Source organism: Scylla paramamosain, chromosome 26, assembly GCF_035594125.1.
Source record: "Scylla paramamosain isolate STU-SP2022 chromosome 26, ASM3559412v1, whole genome shotgun sequence".
Lineage (NCBI taxonomy): Eukaryota > Metazoa > Arthropoda > Malacostraca > Decapoda > Portunidae > Scylla > Scylla paramamosain.
Genome location: NC_087176.1, coordinates 1486248 through 1503960, shown reverse-complemented (window position 1 = coordinate 1503960; position 17713 = coordinate 1486248). Strand labels below are relative to the sequence as shown.

The 17713-nt window shown below is 43.9% G+C and overlaps 3 protein-coding genes across 4 annotated transcripts; 2 read left to right on the top strand and 1 right to left on the bottom strand.

Moving 5' to 3' along the window:
* Positions 1–707: 707 nt before the first annotated feature.
* LOC135113890 (uncharacterized) lies at positions 708–4193 on the bottom strand. Its single transcript, XM_064029516.1, has 3 exons — positions 3615–4193; positions 2973–3147; positions 708–2786 (listed from the first exon to the last, which is right to left on the bottom strand). Exons 1-3 carry the CDS (start codon positions 3998–4000, stop codon positions 717–719), a joined length of 2631 nt encoding a protein of 876 aa, XP_063885586.1. The 5' UTR covers positions 4001–4193; the 3' UTR covers positions 708–716.
* Positions 4194–6025: 1832 nt separating this feature from the next.
* LOC135113491 (ionotropic receptor 93a-like) lies at positions 6026–11443 on the top strand. Its single transcript, XM_064028732.1, has 11 exons — positions 6026–6507; positions 6831–6934; positions 7096–7209; positions 7502–7734; positions 8043–8174; positions 8436–8622; positions 9014–9250; positions 9591–9856; positions 10008–10145; positions 10308–10494; positions 10810–11443. Exons 1-11 carry the CDS (start codon positions 6372–6374, stop codon positions 11059–11061), a joined length of 1986 nt encoding a protein of 661 aa, XP_063884802.1. The 5' UTR covers positions 6026–6371; the 3' UTR covers positions 11062–11443.
* Positions 11444–12605: 1162 nt separating this feature from the next.
* Positions 12606–17063, top strand: LOC135113889 (ionotropic receptor 93a-like). Of its 2 annotated transcripts, XM_064029515.1 has the most exons (7): positions 12606–13085; positions 13182–13414; positions 13592–14018; positions 14568–15261; positions 15413–15550; positions 15807–15993; positions 16381–17063. In XM_064029515.1, the coding sequence occupies exons 4-7, from the start codon at positions 15035–15037 to the stop codon at positions 16654–16656; spliced, it is 828 nt and encodes a 275-aa protein (XP_063885585.1). In that variant the 5' UTR covers positions 12606–13085; positions 13182–13414; positions 13592–14018; positions 14568–15034; the 3' UTR covers positions 16657–17063. The 2 variants fall into 2 exon arrangements, with proteins under 2 accessions (XP_063885585.1, XP_063885584.1); XM_064029514.1 differs by having other exon boundaries at positions 12606–13414.
* Positions 17064–17713: the final 650 nt, after the last annotated feature.

Sequence of the window (17713 nt, the reverse complement as noted above, 5' to 3'; positions counted from 1 at the left end):
TGGGAAAAATACTGATTTATGAATTATTAGTTTGAATGAAGTTCTTTACGTTATATTTATTATTATTTTATTGTGTGTGGGCCTCTGAAATTTGACTGAAGGACATCTTTCTTCAAGGCTGAGTTCGAATAAAAAGATAGTAGAAAATGATAGATGTGGTAATATGATTTTTCTCATTATTTCTTATCTATGAATATTGTTCATTATTTGACTTGTTCTTTGATAGTCAAGGTGACATTCGCGTCCAATTTTATCCCAATATCGAGCACATTATTTTTAATTCCCTTTAATGATTCACTTCCTATCTACTCTCGTGTGTGTAAAAAGTTGAAAACAATAATGATAAACAATAAGGAAATGAAACTTAATATTGATCATGACGATTTGATAATAATAATAATAATAATAGGAATAATAATAATAATAATAATAATAATAATAATAATAATAATAATAATAATAATAAAATGAAAAGAAAATAAGTAAGCAGTAAAAAGAACACAAACACAACACAACAAAAATAATGATAAAAACATTCCACGTAATAATAAACTGCTCTAATATAAACAGGTTCAGAAACACGATCATTATGCTTATAAACTTTATGACTGAAACACAGCAGGAGCAAGAGAAACTAAGCCAGTAACCAGAAGCCTCATAGAAGCCTCATAGAAGCCTCATAGAATGTAAGTACTTGCTGAAGGACAATATTCATGCTAACCAAAGATGTAACTCCAGTAGATAATGTTGAACAAGACGAAGAGTATGAGCGTGGTATATCTGGCGAACGTGATAAGGCCTGCAGTAGTGGTTGTGATCTTCTCGTAGCTCCTGAGAGCCTTGGGCGAGCGTGGGCCTGACGGGGACTGCGACAGAGGCGTCACTTTAGTTAATGCAGGCAAGTCTGAAACCACTCCTGGTATCGAGTCACCCAGAGAATTGTCAATAATGGCATGGAAGATGATCACCATGAAACTTATGACGATGCAGAAGAGGAGCCACACGTCCACCATTTTGAAGTAGGATGTTTTGGGCAGCGATGAAGACACTTGGGTGAAGAGCGTGGCCATGACGAGGAGTGCTGTGAGGGTTGTCATCACGCGCACCTCAAAGATGTGTGGCCGGAAGAACAGACTGACGTAGCTAATCACCAGCAGGATGAGAGAGGGCGTGTAGATGTTGAGGATCGCGTAGCCTGATCGCCGCGTTAGAGGAATACGTACTCTGGCTTCGCTAAACTCCCCGCTGTTGTCATAGTGTAGTGTTGGTTGCGCCAAGTGGTATTCCAGCAGCATCTTACTACCGATGTACACAGCAGTGGTCTCCAGGGCATTGAACTCAAGGTAATTGCTCGAGGCAGACAGCATACGTAAGTGCATATCACAGTACTGGGAGTCGAATGGGTACAGCATCAGGTCGAAGTCACAAACGAACAGAGTATTGTATTTCCTAGAGAGAATGAGTCGGTTGTCCTCTCCAGGGTACAGCACCACCTCTCCTGGGGCACCGCCGTCCCTCTGCGTGGAAGGTACAAGCTGCTGGAGGTGGAGGGATGTTTCCAAATCGACTATTGTGTGCTGGTGACTCTCCGTGTTGATGAACCCAACAACTGGTGTCCAGAGGGTTATCATGCTGCTGTGCGTCACTTTATTGAGGCTGTTGTTCGTCTTCAGGTTAAGAAACGTGAGGCGGTTGTCGAACCACTTCATCCTCACCTCATACGTTGTCTTCATGGTCATCTTGGTCGTCTCGATGGCTGTAGAGTCTATAATGATTTCCAGAGCCACCGGTAAGGTGGAGGACTCGTGTTTACTGCTTGGCCGCGGAGGAAGATCCATTTTGTAGTTACTGGGCTTAGTGATGAGCTCACAGTCTGCCTCGTCGCTGTGGTCCAGACAGTCGTATTTTAGATCACAGCGGTTCTCGAGGGGGATGCAGGTGGCGTCATCGCAAGTGTAGCTGTTGTCTTGGCACGGAGTGAGGACAAGAGTGCGCTGCCCCTCCATCTGGTCACACACCTTGGTCTCCAGGTGCCAGACGCGACGGCCCATCGGCATTCCCATCGGGGCGTCTGGATCCAGCCTTGCGATGGTTGTGTTCTTCACCACGTTGACCCAGAGCCACTCGTCTCCTTCCTTGCGGATGTGGTACTCCCCGTAGCCTTTAAAAATCAGGTGTCCGAGCGCTTCTTGATAAGCGATGAAGTTAATATTACGGAGCTCCACCTGACACGTGCCCAAAAATGAGAAGATCTGCAGCTCCTGAAACTCACAAACGGAACACTTAATGTTGGTGGGACAGTCGTAATCTGCCACTCCATTATGCTCAATTTTGGCGCAGTTCTCATAGAAAATGCCATTAGGTTCTCCGTCTTTCCAGGCCGGCATGGGCGCTGGAGCGTTATCGTAATGAGTCACCCAAGAACCTTCCTCCTCTATGTCAATTAAGGGAGTCCAAAAATCCCCTCTGCAGTAGATAGAGTCAGGCCAGGTTTTGGCTGAAAGATCAAACCAAAATTTGATTTGCTCCATGGTGGTGGGCAAAGGGAGGTGGGTACCTAGCGCTTCACAGATGTAAAACGCAAAGTCTACAGGTCGTGCAGGGAACCAGAAGTAAATCCTGTCCTCTGTACTGTTGCAGAAGTGCGGGAGAGACACTTGGTACTCGGTGACATTGGAGAGTGTCCAGCCAGCTTCCCACGAGACGTAGTTACCTTGTGGGTCAGTTCTGCACTCCGCTATTTCCTTCACTACGTCCTGCGTCAGAGGGTAGTCCCACACGTTCACCTGTGTAGGATATCAGTAATTTATCAGAGAAAATTTTGAAGATATAGTAATGTATGGGGCTTTTTTGTGTACTCTAAATTTTCTAATGAAGGGACAATAATGTTATTTTAGATACACTATGATATATACTTATTGAATTTCATGTAACTAATAAATAGCAAACGAAACTACTGGGCTTCTGTTCACCTGGGAAAGAGCGCCACTGTAGCTCTGCATGAGAACCTCGTTCTGGCCCAGCCTCGCGTAGTCCCCGTAGATTGGTCGCCCCACGTTGTAGGTCATCTCGTACACCAACTCCCCGTCAATATACGTGTGGTACTTGTGGTCCGTGTGGTTGTAGGTGAAGCAAATGTGGTACCACCTGCGGCAAGGAATGGTGCCATGAACTTCCCCTTTTCACTTCATTAATCGGAACCAGGAATTAGAAGCTTTAGTTAGTTTTTGGGTAAGAAGAATAACAAAATGATGTGTAGTAAGATTACAGCTTACAGTTTCGGTAATGAGACTCAACTTTACTGTTTTTGGCTGCGTTACTTGTTACTGGATAATTCAGAGTGATAAGCATTATTCAACCGTATATTGTGCGTATAAATGCATGCATGTAACCAACATACGAGTATACGTACTATACTAATACTTTATACATCTCGTAATTCTTCCTTATCTTTTTATTATAATATCTTCTCTAGGCAGGTTACATGCTAGATTCCAGTGTCGTGTATGTTCTCAGTTTATACTGCTCACATACTGTATAATAAAAGTTTCGCACTGTTTCCCCTTCAGTGATTTTTTATCCTATATTTAAATTGCCTAAAACATTCCACTGACCTGTATGTCCTGAGTTTATTCTCTAGTGGTTGGAAGTTCCAGCGGTGGGCAATGACGGGCCTCACGCGATCCAGCCACAGCTCGCCCTTGAGTTGCGCGTGTAAGTCAAGCGGCTGATCGCGGAGCTGGAAAAACGTGCCCCGCGAATGCAGAAAGAAGAGCTTGAAGCGGCCGCACAGAGTCACGGAGTCCATCATCCGATTTCTATCCAGTTTTTCTTTGTACTCAGCCACCGACCACCAGGTAGCCACGCCGTCCTTCTGGAACTCCATCACCTGCACACCTTTGGCACCTCCCCCGAGGTATATCACTACCAGGAACAGGAGGAGGAAGAAGCTTAGCACTCTTCGCCAGGCAGTTGCGTGTACTTTGATATCCTCCAACATCGTCCTCGTTTATTTATTGCCTCCTGTTTCCGTCTGCTTATGATTCTGTCGGGTTCTTGTGATCCCTCGAGTAGCTTTTGCTGTCGCTAGCCTCAGAAAAGGCCTGGAGATCTAAGACTTCTGTTATTCTCCTACTCTGCTCTGTCTTCCATCGCATCACGTGCCACACTGATCTGTTAAGAACTGAATTAGGTATTTGTATGACACACTTATCGAAGGAATTTTCAATAGTAGGTATTATTCATGAATATAACTTTTTTTTAACGGTCTTGGATTTGGGAAGAAAAAAGATTTGTCGTATATATTTATAGCGATAATCAGGATTTCTTGCACATATACGACATAGGTATCTGGTCTCGCCTTTCAGTATTCATAAATGACAACGAAACTTTGTAAGCTTAGAACAGGAAAGAGAACATCAGCACCTAAGGTGACTAGCTAAGGCCTTGTGTGACGTCTGCTGCGGTGACGTGATTTTTTTTTAGTATCGTGTTGACTTTTAAGGAACCAATTTAATACCACAGCTACATCATCGTAGCACCTGCCTAGGTTTCTTTAGCGGAGCAGTCGACGCACAGATCACCCAACTCTCTTTCGGGTGCCTGGAGAAACCTGGGAAGCCTGAGGAAGGTAAGCTGTGGAGACTCGGATGTCACAGTGGCCTTGCGTCACGAGCTAAGTGGACATCATTCACCACGGGCTCAGGGTTAATGGAACTGAGATGAGCGCCGCAGATACAGTCAACTTTACCCTTTACATTTATAGCAATATCGTTTTGCATAATTGAATCCCGATACTAAAATGCGTCTCTTCAATCGATTGACGTTTTTATATTGCTTTACCACGCCAACAAAAAGACATACAAAATTTAATCGATGATTTTTTTAATCTTTTGGTGGAAAGTTCAGCCCGTCGCATGTTAATATGACGCAAGGCAGCGAATATGCTAAACTGGGTGAGAGAGATCGCAGTCTTTAGGAGATCATTATTATTGGCATACGTTTGTACACTACTGTCAGAAAAAAGTTAAATAAGAAATAAATACTTGAGTCTTAATGTAATATTCAGTGTGTGGGTGTGTGCTACAAGCCATGAATCACTTACTGCGATGCAACACGAAGCCGAACACAGCACACACACTTGTACAACACAGAACGCACTGCTATTGTTTCTAAGCAACGACCTTAGTGCGGAAAAGTTAATGTGTTTATTGGAGAATATGCGATGTAGATTCCTCTCTCTCTCTCTCTCTCTCTCTCTCTCTCTCTCTCTCTCTCTCTCTCTCTCTCTCTCTCTCTCTCTCTCTCTCTCTCTCTCTCTCTTATAGTAGTGTTTTTCATGATTTTGTGTCATATAGAATTGTAAAGAAAATGTTCTGACGTGTTTCCATTTATTAAACCATTACGCTTGGGTTAACGAAGTCGACTGCTCAGAATGGTCGCAGCGCCAAGTTTCTCTTACAATATGAATGATTACATGAAAACTTTCACACGTACACTACACGCAGCAAATGTTCTCAGAGTGTATCATGAATATACACTGCTTAATTCCATGTTTAAACTTGTACCTCCTTCTGGCTAAAACTTGAAGGTTGGATCAGGCCTTATGTCTTGTGTAAGGCAGCAGACTGAATGTATGAATTATGACACAGAAGGTTATCAGAATATTGTCATTAACCTCACGCTGTTGATTATCGAGGGTGCTGCTAATACTGTGACCGGTTTCTAGTAAATGATGGAGGATGAGGAGTTATCTATACCATTTTTATTTCTTGTTTTATCTCAGTGCTAGACCCCTGTTATTTATTTATTTTACTTTATTTAATCATTTAGTGACATGTGAGCAAAGATAATAATAATAATGTCAGTCGGCACTATAACCACAGCTACCTCTCTTCAGCTTCAGTTAGTACTGCACCGTACTTGAGTGTTTCATTTAACAAGTATCCGCCACAACACTAGTAATAAAAATGGCCGCGCGCCCGCCCACACACGCAGCCGTACAATTATAGACATCTTAATGCCTCCCAAAACACGAATCTATTTAGTCTTAAGCGGTGAAGGAGTTAAAATTCATGGCTGAAATTATTCATGTGTTCAAGCACGGTTGATGTAATTACAGTATGGTGTGCAAGGGCGGAGAGTGCCCCTCTAGGCATCGATAGTGACCCGCCCATCACCGCACCCACTGCTCGCTATAAAAGAAATCCCACCATTGCAGTTTCTCAGCAGCGGGCCGACGTCGCTCCGGTGATTTGCTCCTGCCTGCCCTTCCCCTTCATTCTCCGTGGATTCTGTGAGGAAAAGACTTACTATTCCATCTTCAAAGTACTAAAAACACCTCTCTCAAGCTATAAAATACGAATGCTTTCATGAGATTGGCCAGTGATGCTTATTATGGCATGAAGACTTTAGGCATTGCTTGTAGGGGCGAAATGAAAACTCTTGTAACACTTCAAGTCCTGCTGCACGTCGCTCATTCACTTGTTGTGACGTCTGACCAACCAGGTATGAAGATGTATACATTTTTGTGACCTGCGTTCTGTCCTATTTGTTCTTGTTTGTTGTTTTAGATTATCCGTGTCTTCTCTGACTTGACTGGTGCCGTAATAATTGACGTGGTGTACGTAATAATACAATGCTATCTTTTTATCGGCTGTATTTAATGAATGTTCTCCCTCACATGATCTTCTGTGCTCCGTTATACTCAGTAAGCCAGGCAGTCTACCAATGTAACTGAAGTTTGATATACAAAGACTACTCTTCTTAAGTGATAAAGTAAAAGAATCCTGAGTCAAATATTTTGTGGTACTGGCGCATCATCTCAGCAGGAGTGACCGTGGAAGCGGTGAGGGCAGTGCTGGGGCCATCAGAGAAAGTGCAGTGCGTCTTCCTGGTTCTCGCCCACGGACCCATCTCACAAAGCATTTATGAGGTAATGTTGAGAGAGAGAGAGAGAGAGAGAGAGAGAGAGAGAGAGAGAGAGAGAGAGAGAGAGAGAGAGTAATATGTTTGATGTGAAGTTCTCGGAAGTTTTCCTGTTTTTTTAACCCTTCATTCTTATGAAAGGAAGCAATTGTATTATGTCGGCTTCAGATATTCATCCATTATGGGACTCTTGTCGGGATGTTCGAGGTGCGGGCGGTGGGTAGGGAAGGTGGCGGCGCGTGGTTCACACCCTTGTCTGAGGTGGTCGTCCGCGCCAGGCAGGTGAGGCGGCTTGCAGATATGTTCACACCTTTACTGGTTTTCTGATATTTTCAAGAAGTTGGACAAAACAGATTATCTAAACTTTAAGACTCTCTCACCTAAATTAAGGTAATTGGTGTTGAGTTCATAATTAATAAGTGTTTTTCAGTTCCACATGAGAGGGAGTGATTTAATGAAATGATTGTTAAGGGAAAGTAAAATGTTGCTGAGAACTGACATGTGAAAATGTACAGTATTACTGATCCCTCTCCTCCAATCCCAGAAAAAAGTCTTGATAAGGATGATATAACAGATTCGCCGTGGGTCTTGGTGCGTGACGGTGGTGGTGGTGAGTGAAGACCTAGAGTTCCTCGCCGCTTTCGCCAAGTCCTCGCTGCAACACCGCCTGCTGGTATGGACCACGAGGCTCCTTGTCGTTACCCGCCTGACGCTGCAGCAGGTGCACCGCCTCCTCTCTTCCCACTGGACTTTCTCCATGATGAACGCCATGGTCCTCAACCAGCAGCAAGAGTCTTCAGGAAACAGGTACCTAATGAAACGCTTTATTCTTACAAGACGAAAACAAGCTAGTAGTTTATTCTGAAGGTGAAGGCTTCATCTTGACTACTTTGTCATTCCAAGAACACGAAAACAATCCAGTGTTACTCCAGAGTTTGTGACTTGCTCGTAACTCTTGCTAACTTGTTTAACACCGTGTCAAAGGTGAAAATAGCGAAGAAGGGAACACTGGCGGACTGAGAGACTGCGCACAAACTAAGGGTATGGTAATGAGTCTAATTGTCCTTGAAATCTATATCTTTTTACATACCTTGTGTATTCTTCTATACTGACAGGTTCAGCTTGTATTCACACCTGCCGTACAGCCCCCAGGGTGGCCAGGTGGTGCAGGCCGCTTCGTGGAGACAGCCCGCACATCGCTCCTTGCACATTAAATTTTCCTCTCTTTTCCCAGAGAAATTTTCGAAGTGAGTAGATATTGGCTTTACATATTTGGGTAAACATGCATTTTAGACCTTTGAGGATGATACGCGAAAGTGTAGTTAATGCCTGGATCATTGTGGCTTCTTGCTAAGCTGAATGAAATAATCTGGTAGACATTGGTACAGAAGTGATCGAGTACTTACAGTTCTGCCTTCTAATGGTTCAGTAAAATCGTTTATGGTTACTCAGATGGAGTGATATTACCACTATGTCAGATTGTTAAGTCATGTGTCTTGTGGCCCAAGTTTCTACGGTGCTATCGTGAACGTGTCGGTGCTTCCCTACGCCCCTTACTGGGAGGAGACTGCGAGAGAGGCGGAGGACGGGACCCTCGTGAAGGCATACTCGGGCACAGACTACGAACTCCTCCACACCATGTCCACGACCCTCAACTTCACGATACATGTCCTTCCATCAAGCACGTGGGAGGAGGTGAGCTGTACACGCCCTGTCCACGCATCATATCATTGCTTTCTCTTCCTACTTTCAAGAGAGAAGGATTCCGTCTCTCATAAAACCTGAATAGACATTTAGTTTTGAATTCTTTACTTTACTGTGTGATTTTAATGGACACTCAAAAAGAGGATTAGGTTACATAAAGCCAATTTTCCACGTGGTTTCCTTTGACATTCGAAAGAGGATCACATAAAACTCAAAATAACTTCAATAGGTTATTATTTTCTATAGAGTAGTTATCACATTTTGTTCTTCCATGTAAATGTCAACTCTAAGATTGTATCAGAACACTGTAAACAAGTCAGGTTACGTATGAGTTTCAAGGAAATAGTTATTCACGAAGCTAAGTCTGGCTGCTGCTTGACAGGTTGGACAGTTGGTGGCGGATCGGGTGTCCTTCATGTCCCCGATGCACCACGTCCCGGTGGCTCAGCGACTGAAGATATATGACTTCTCTTATGGATATGAGTATGGGTCCTTTGCCTTCTCCGCCGCCACGCCTTCCCTCAGACCTCGCTGGCAGAGTCTGTACTATCCCCTCTCAGACTTCGTGTGGCTAGCCGTCCTGGCAGTGCTGTGCTTCGTGCCCGTGTCACTCTATATAGTGAGTGATCCAAGAGAGAGAGAGAGAGAGAGAGAGAGAGAGAGAGAGAGAGAGAGAGAGAGAGAGAGAGAGAGAGAGAGAGAGAGAGAGAGAGAGAGAGAGAGAGAGATTAGTGAAGAAGCAATAGCAAAAGGAGGACAAGCAGAAAATAAATACCAATATGTGGATTATTAGTTAAAAGAATGTTAACTTGCTTAGAATGCGAGGCAGGAATGAAGTACTAACTATTTGCTGGCCAGACTTTGGTATCCTCGCTGTACTAATCCAAAACTCGTAGCTTAGGAAGAATCAGCTAATCATCTTTCCTTAAGTACATCGTACGTTGCTGTGTCTCTTAAAGGTAAACCTGTTGGGGTCTCGGCTGGAATTCGAGAACAAGATCAGCTTCAGTGTGGCGATCCAGATGGTCACTGCCACTCTCCTATCCCAGAACTTATCAATACAACTCCCTAAATCACACGCCAACCGAGCCTTAGTGATGGCGTGGCTATTGTTCGCTTTCATAGTTGGAACAGTGTACCGCGGCAACCTGACGGCCGCCCTCACCCTGCCCAAGTACCCTCCTAGACCCGAAACTGTCGAGGATATGGTTGAAACTTTCGACAGGTGAACATTGCGTATTAAGAGTGCTGGAGGAAAGACAGACCCGAAAGTAGGACACAAAAAATAATAACTTCCCGAATAATTGAGATAAAAGTCGTAATTTTAAGGAAAACATTTTGTAATAAGGTAATTTATTCGATTGTTTTCTGGCCAGGATATCGATGCCTTCATACGGAGGAGTGTTCATCGAAAACTTCAAAAACTCTTCTTACTCTGTGTTCCGAGAAATGGGAGAAAAAATGTTCATCATCAAGAGCGCCTTGGAGGCCATGCAGCGATCCAGAGACCTCAGGTGACACACACACACACACACACACACACACACACACACACACACACACACACACACACACACACACACACACACACACACACACACACTTCCATGATCCTTATTACTACCGAGCATATTTGATCAGTTATTCAATGTTCTGATACTTTTCCACCCTCGCAGGGAGTCACACGTGGGCTGGGAGAGTTACATGGCCACTATAATCGCTCGCCATTTTATTATGGCAGACGGAAGTGCCCAAATTTACCTGGGACGTGAGAGTGTGTCCCGCACCCTAACAGCCTGGCCGCTGCCTCACGACGCGCCCTTCAAGAGACAAGTGGACGCAATCATGGTGACAGTGTTGGAGGTAGAGATTACTCGTATTGTTCACTGAATAATGTATCTTTTTGAATCAATATAAATGAAGTTTTCACTTTACATAAAAACAAAAACACAAGGAAAATTGCAAGAACCCCACGTAGCCTATACGTTACAATCCCTATTTAAAAAATGGGTATCTTTACCAGTTTATGAGAGAGAGAGAGAGAGAGAGAGAGAGAGAGAGAGAGAGAGAGAGAGAGAGAGAGAGAGAGAGAGAGAGAGAGAGAGAGAGAGAGAGAGAGAGAGAGAGAGTCTGTTATTTTTAAAACCGTGAATTAAAACTAAACTTGGATTCTTTTAGGCAGGACTGTATGAGAAGTGGCGATCTGACTTCCTGGATGCAGTGAAGAAGGAGACTCGCGAGAAGCAAAAGAAAGCACTTGAAGGAGAGGCGGAAGGAAATCCCGAGGACACTGGCGGGTTGGTGAACGCCCTTAACTTGGTGCACATGCAGGGACCGCTGCTACTGCTGCTGCTGGGCCTCGGTGGAGCTGGTTTTGTGTTCGCTGTGGAAGTACTTGCCTTTTCTAGTCCTTTCTTCACTTGTATATAAAGATGCAGTTTAGGTTTGAGTGACTGATTTTAACATTTCCCAGTCAGTGCAGTAACCAATATTCGTGTCAGTTTTAATGAGGACAACTACTGTGGCTGACCTTTTTATTGTGAAGCTACAGGGACATGACCTTTGAAATTAATGCCTGATAAGTTGTTAAAACGCTGAAAGTGCCGAATAGTATTAATCACCTATGTCACCGATTTAACCTTTGTCAGAAAACTTCATCGGTGCCTTTAATTTTTAAGTGTTAAGAGGGATTAAAAAGTAAGGAAACTGAGGTAAAAAGCCTTTTCACCTGCTGTTCACATAAAGTACTGGAGTAAAAGACATTAAATACAAGGACTAATTTAATGGTTCGTTTTAATTGTCAAAGTAATCAAAGTCGTAGGAAAGGAAAGGGGAAAAAAAGGCAAAGCTGAATGTTTGTGTCTGCAAGAAACTTTCCACATTTCCTGAAGCTTACTTATCATGTTTACTTCTTTGTACCTTACTATATGGCGCTGGCCGAGTGCTGGCTCTCTGAGTGCCTTCTAGTTCTGTGTTTATGTCGTCTCGCAAAAGGCAGGCGGTTAGATCCACGTGTTGGTTTGGTAGTCTTAATGGTAATTTATCTCCATGTATAATTGTATTTATTGTTCTCTCTCTCTCTCTCTCTCTCTCTCTCTCTCTCTCTCTCTCTCTCTCTCTCTCTCTCTCTCTCTCTCTCTCTCTCTCTCTCTCTCTCTCTCTCTCTCTCTCTCACACACACACACACACACACACACACAACGTTAATGCTCCTAAAATGTTGAAATAAATTCTGCAGTTATGGTGCACTTATAGGAATGACTCACCTACTTGCCTGCAACATAGATAATTAAGGTCACTGAAGTCTTTTGTGCTTTGGGAGGCCGGGCACGAGAATGGGGCGGGGCGGGAGGGACTGATGACCTGCCTAGTCAGCAGCGGCCACTTCTTCCTGCCCCCACTTCCCCTATAAGAAAGGCGCCTCACCACTGCAGCTTTCCACTGTTGGGTTAGACGTTGCATTGGTCGCTCCTTGCATTCTGGAATCTGTAAGAAACTTTTTAATATAACTTATTACTCTTACGATTCTTCTTACACTTTATGATGCAATACTATGTTATCGATCAATATCAAACAATAAGCATATATTGTCATTAATGTTTAGAAGGTTTGTGTTTCGAGGATCAAAATATTACATTATCAGTTTTGTCTTAAGATTACCAACGCAATGAATCCAGCTCTCATACTCCCGATGCTGGTGCACGCCGTCGAGGCGGTCGTGGGGACCCCTGAAAAGCATGGTACGACAGTATCTATTACTCTGCGATTTTGCCAGTTAATTGCATCATTATACAAAATGATAATATGCCAACAATCAATGTGTGGTGAACGGCAAATCAGGTGCCACCATTACCAAGAAATATATGAGGAGATTACATTAAATTTTACTTCGGGAACTTGGCAGTCATGGTGTATTCCGAGGAGCACTTACTAACTTAAATGTCAACAATGATAAACACATCCTTGAGATTTCTTAATACTGTTCTGAAAGTGTCGTAATAATGAGAAGAAAAAAAAATCGCTCTATAAATCTCACCGCCGTCACGTCCCTCAGGCGGGGCCCGGTGGGAGGCGGTGCGGGCGATGCTCGGCCAGCCTGAGTCTGTCAAATGTTCCCTGGTGCAGCTCATGCACGGCCTTGTCTCAGCACAGAGTGTCCGTGAGGTAACGTTTGTGTGTGTGTGTGTGTGTGTGTGTGTGTGTCTGTGTCTGTGTGTGTGTGTGTGTGTGTGTGTACGTACAATAATATTAGACATATTGTAAGATAAGGCTGTAGTCTGCAGTCTGTAGCAAGTTTGCGCAAGTGTCACGCTGTACCACTTGCATCATGTTGGCTTCAGATGGTGGGTCAGTTTGGGATTCCTGTTGGAGTGTTCGAGGCGCAGATGGCCAATGATGTTGCTAACGACACGTGGACCACGCAGCTGTCCCAGACGGTGCGTCAGGCGAGGAAGGTGAGCAAGGCTACGTTATTGAGTCCTTTTCTCTATGAGTGATGCTAGTGAAATCTGAAAGCTCTGAGTCGAGTTGAATGAATACTTGAACATCAGATACGCCGCGGGTCTTGGTGCGTGACGGTGGTGGTGGTGAGTGACGACTCAGACTTCCTCGACGCCTTCGCCAAGTCCTCGCTGCAACACCGCCTGCTGGTGTGGACCACGAGGCTCCTTGTCCTCACGCGCCTAACGCTGCAGCAGGTGCACCGCCTCCTCTCCTCCCACTGGACCTTCTCCATGATGAACGCCATGGTCCTCAACCAGCAGCAAGAATCTTCAGGAAGCAGGTACCTATTTTCCTCACTTGCAATTCAGTAATGAGACTAATGATTATAATTAAGTTAATAACTATTTTCATAGGATATGGAAAAGAAAAAGAAAACAATTTTTGTACAAATGTATCATAATTTGCAGCACGTCCTTTCTTTTAGTTGAGTATCTTTCCATACGGTCTTGATCGTCAGCGATAGGTTCTGCGCGTACTCTCACCTGCCATACAGTCCCCGCGGTCCACAGGTGGTGCGCGCCGCCACCTGGAGATACAACGCCCTTGTCCAAAATTCATCAAATTTCACAACTTTCTCAGAGAAATTTTCCGAGTAAGTGGAATAATTCATTTTTCCCATGAACTTTACTCTGTACATATTAAAGATGCACAATTAGGAAGTGCTGGGGAGCTCATCTGCCGTCTCTTTGTCTCAAAGTTTCCACGGTGCCACAATAAACGTGGCGGCGCTTCCTTACGCCCCATACTGGGATGAAACTGTGCAGGAGGCGGAGGACGGGCGGTCCGTGAAGATATACTCGGGAACAGACTACCAGCTGCTCTCTGTGATGTGTCACTACCTCAACTTCAAGATTTATAATATTCCTACAAGTACCTGGAAGGAGGTGAGGTTTTTCTTAATCCAAAACATTCATGGATTTCTAGTGGCTTTTCTTAGATATCAGAAATCAGAGTGTACAATGTGATGCGTAATGAAACAGGATGCAATAACCGCTATTTTCATGCCAGCTGCTCTTCTGATCTTGCTGTTTGCCTCCCCTCATCCCGCGGCCTCTCTGCACAAGACTTTCTTCTTTCTCTCATCTCTATTCTGTCTACCTCTCTAATGCAAGAGTTAACCAGGATTCTTGATCATTCATCCCTTTCACTGATAAACTCTGGAACTCCCTCCCTGTTTCTATATTTTTACCTTCCTATGACTTAAACTCTTTTAAGAGAGAGGTTTCAACTCTTTTAAGAGAGAGGTTTCAAGATACTTAATTTTTGACTACCGCTTTCGACTGTTCGGGAACCGGCGCCTTTTTTTTTCATTGCAATTTTGTTGACCGGTGCTCCTCCTTCATAAAAAAAAAAATATATATAATAATAATGAATCAATAGAATGGTACAATACTGATTACGTGTTGAAAGATGAGCAATATCGGTTTTGGCAGATAGGTCAGCTGGTCGCCGAGAGGAAAGCCTTCATGTCGCCTGTGCATCACGTGCCTGTGGCTCAGCGCCGTGCATTGTACGACTTTTCCTATGGGTATGAGTTTGGCTCCACTGACTTTTGCGCGGCTGTGCCTTCCCTCAGTCCTAAGTGGCACAGCCTTTACTATCCACTGTCGGACTACGTGTGGCTGGCAGTGCTGGCAATGCTCATCATCGTGCCGGTCTCCCTGTATGCGGTATGGTCAGGATGGCAATACTAATTTATAGTTCCACACAAACGCACATAATATAATCGTTGTGTGATTGATATAGTTGTGAGACAGAGACACTGTTTTGTGTGATATGGGGGTGCTTATGGTCATAAATGTATCTTATACTGTACCCATTAGTTGAGAACATTTTTTTTTTTTTTTTTTCCTGTTTTTAGGCGAATCTGTTGGCAAATTGGCTCATATCAGAAAACAAGATGAGTCTGGGAGTGTCTTCCCAGACGGTCATCGCCACCCTCCTCGCCCAGGACTTGCCAGTAAAGCCTCCCAAGACACAGGCCATCCGGGCCCTGGTCGCGGCCTGGCTGTTGTTCGCCTTCATAGTTGGAGCAGTGTATCGCAGCAACCTGACGGCCGCCCTCACCCTGCCTAAGTACCCGCCGCGGCCGGAGACCATCGCAGACTTAGTGAAGGCTTTCGACAGGTGAACATTGCGTGTTGAAGGTTAAGGGAAGGTGTGTAAAGTATGGAGACGACAGTGGGGAATTTTAAATACAGTTACTTCTGTGATGGATTCGATACATAAATGCAAGTAGTTTGAATGAACCTGTTAACTATTTTTTTTTCTTTTTCAGAATATCAATGCCACCTTTTAGCAAAGTGATGATTGATGATTTTAGAAGTTCATCTACGCCGGTGGTTAAGGAAATGGGGGAGAAAATGTTCCTCACTTCGAGTGTGATGGAAGCGTTGCAGCGAACACGTGACGGCAGGTGAGACGCGCCTCGCTAATCCGCTCATACTTTCTGCAGTATGTTTAAGTTTACTCATTGTAGAATTTTTCTTCTTCTTCTTCTTCTTCTTCTTCTTCTTCTTCTTCTTCTTCTTATTATTATTATTATCATTATTATTATCATCATTATTCCACCTTGTGGTTGATATTGTTGCAGATGCTTTTGTTTTCTCGTTTTACATTAAGAAGTAAGATGGGTCCAGTGAGGAGTTTTCAATAACCACCCACGCTTGCAGACAAGCACACGTTGGCTGGAGGACCTACCTCTCCGTCCTCATAGCAAACAACTTCATTCTGGCGGATGGAAGCGCTGAAATTTATCTAGGCCGTGAGAGTGTGCGGCAGACACTCACAGCCTGGCCGCTGCCTCACGACGCGCCCTTCAAGAGGCAGGTGGACGTCATCATGGTGGCGGTCCTGGAGGTGAGGTTAGGATGTGAAAGTACAAAGCCTATATTTTCTACTTTTCATTTGTATAAAGTCTCAAGTTATTTGGCTAATGTAATTAGCAATGGCAGATAATATTTACATGCGTGAAAAGCTTTTCTGTTCCCACATATGAAGCACGACTAATTTATTATGATAGGGACTTCAGTAACATGGCGTTCTCAGTAGAGTAAGAGAGAGAGAGAGAGAGAGAGAGAGAGAGAGAGAGAGAGAGAGAGAGAGAGAGAGAGAGAGAGAGAGAGAGAATCTGAATACACAGGTGATAAAACTTACATGCATGCTATTACGCCTTTATTTTCCATACATTAATATCTGTAGTGTGGCGATCAAAATAAGTAACTAGTAATTCAACAATCCCGGCAGGCAGGACTGTACGAGAAATGGAGAGAAGACATTCTGGACGCAATCAAGAAAGAAACTCGCAGGAAACAAAGACAAACACGTCAAGAAGAAGAGGAGAGCAAAAGTTCCGGGGATGCTGGCGGGCTGGTGAGCGCTCTGAGTTTGGTGCACATGCAGGGGCCACTGCTGCTGGTGCTGCTGGGCCTCGTTAGCGCCGTCCTGGTGTTCGTGGCGGAAAAAATCAACGGATCTGAATGTAACTTTCGGGAAACGTGGGTCTTGGGAACAGTTGGTTAGGTTCTGAGGGAGGTCCGGATATGTTTAAGGATCAAGGATGATAAATTTGCGGAAAATGTTTGCTAAGTTTCATCAAGAGTACAGTAAATATTTGCCGCGTTTCGTCAAATCACAGCGAAATGTTTGTGTTAAAATCTCATTTTACTGTCGGAGTTATTCGCTGCTGAATTGCCATTTTGTTGTTATTACGGTCAAGTGAAAAATTGTAAAGGTGATTAGTATTTATTTCAGGTTGTGGTGTTTGACTTAAAGACGGATGTTAAGCTTTAATATAGAATCACAGTAATGTTTCTTTGTCAGTCTGAAATGCAGATCTCCTTTGGTTATATTTAACACACACACACACACACACACACACACACACACACACACACACACACACACACACACACACACACACACACACACACACACACACACAACGTGCCACTCTATTACTGAAATAATAACACTGATTTTGTAGCCTCGCTGTCTAGCACAAACTAAATATGCATGTGCAAGGATGACTCACGTGTGCACCTGCCAGAGAAATATAATTAAGATATTCAACTAGTGGTGTTTAGGTCGGGGGGAGGACTGGTGAATTGCCTTCGACGCGTGAGTCGCCGGCGCCTGCTTCCTGCCCCCACTACTTGTCCTATAAGAGAGGCACCTCGCCAGTGCAGCTTCATACTGGTGGTTAGACATCACTCTGGTCGCTCCTTGCATTCAAGCATTCTTAACCTTTGTACGTTTGCATATTATCAAGTCGTTCACAATGTTCCTGTCAAACTTTATCACCCCAATACTTTGCCATCAGTTAAATATAAATTGAAATATATCATATCTTCCAACTCGATGTTTACGGGGAATGAAAATATAATTTTAGTATTTCTGCCGTTCACTCAGAAGTGAAATGGGTCCTCTCTTGATCCTCTTGACGATACTGCTGCCCATCGCTAAGGCGACTGTTGTGGCTGGTGGACTACCAGGTATGATATTGTTTGAGCATGTTAAGGTAATGCAACGGTAAAACTCCTGTATTTGGATATAATATTTAATACCTGAACTTGGGATG

Bases quoted from the DNA above. Each gene is read 5' to 3' on its own strand.
- LOC135113491 (XM_064028732.1), top strand. From the start codon at position 6,372: ATGAGATTGGCCAGTGATGCTTATTATGGCATGAAGACTTTAGGCATT. The intron at 8,623-9,013 runs GTGAGCTGTACA...GCTGCTTGACAG, and splicing joins CATCAAGCACGTGGGAGGAG to GTTGGACAGTTGGTGGCGGA. The intron at 9,857-10,007 runs GTGAACATTGCG...TTTTCTGGCCAG, and splicing joins ATGGTTGAAACTTTCGACAG to GATATCGATGCCTTCATACG.
- LOC135113889 (XM_064029515.1), top strand. From the start codon at position 15,035: ATGAGTCTGGGAGTGTCTTCCCAGACGGTCATCGCCACCCTCCTCGCC. The intron at 15,262-15,412 runs GTGAACATTGCG...TTTCTTTTTCAG, and splicing joins TTAGTGAAGGCTTTCGACAG to AATATCAATGCCACCTTTTA. The intron at 15,551-15,806 runs GTGAGACGCGCC...CCACGCTTGCAG, and splicing joins CAGCGAACACGTGACGGCAG to ACAAGCACACGTTGGCTGGA.
- LOC135113890 (XM_064029516.1), bottom strand. From the start codon at position 4,000: ATGTTGGAGGATATCAAAGTACACGCAACTGCCTGGCGAAGAGTGCTA. The intron at 3,148-3,614 runs GTCAGTGGAATG...TCCTTGCCGCAG, and splicing joins AATAAACTCAGGACATACAG to GTGGTACCACATTTGCTTCA. The intron at 2,787-2,972 runs GTGAACAGAAGC...TATCCTACACAG, and splicing joins ACAGTGGCGCTCTTTCCCAG to GTGAACGTGTGGGACTACCC.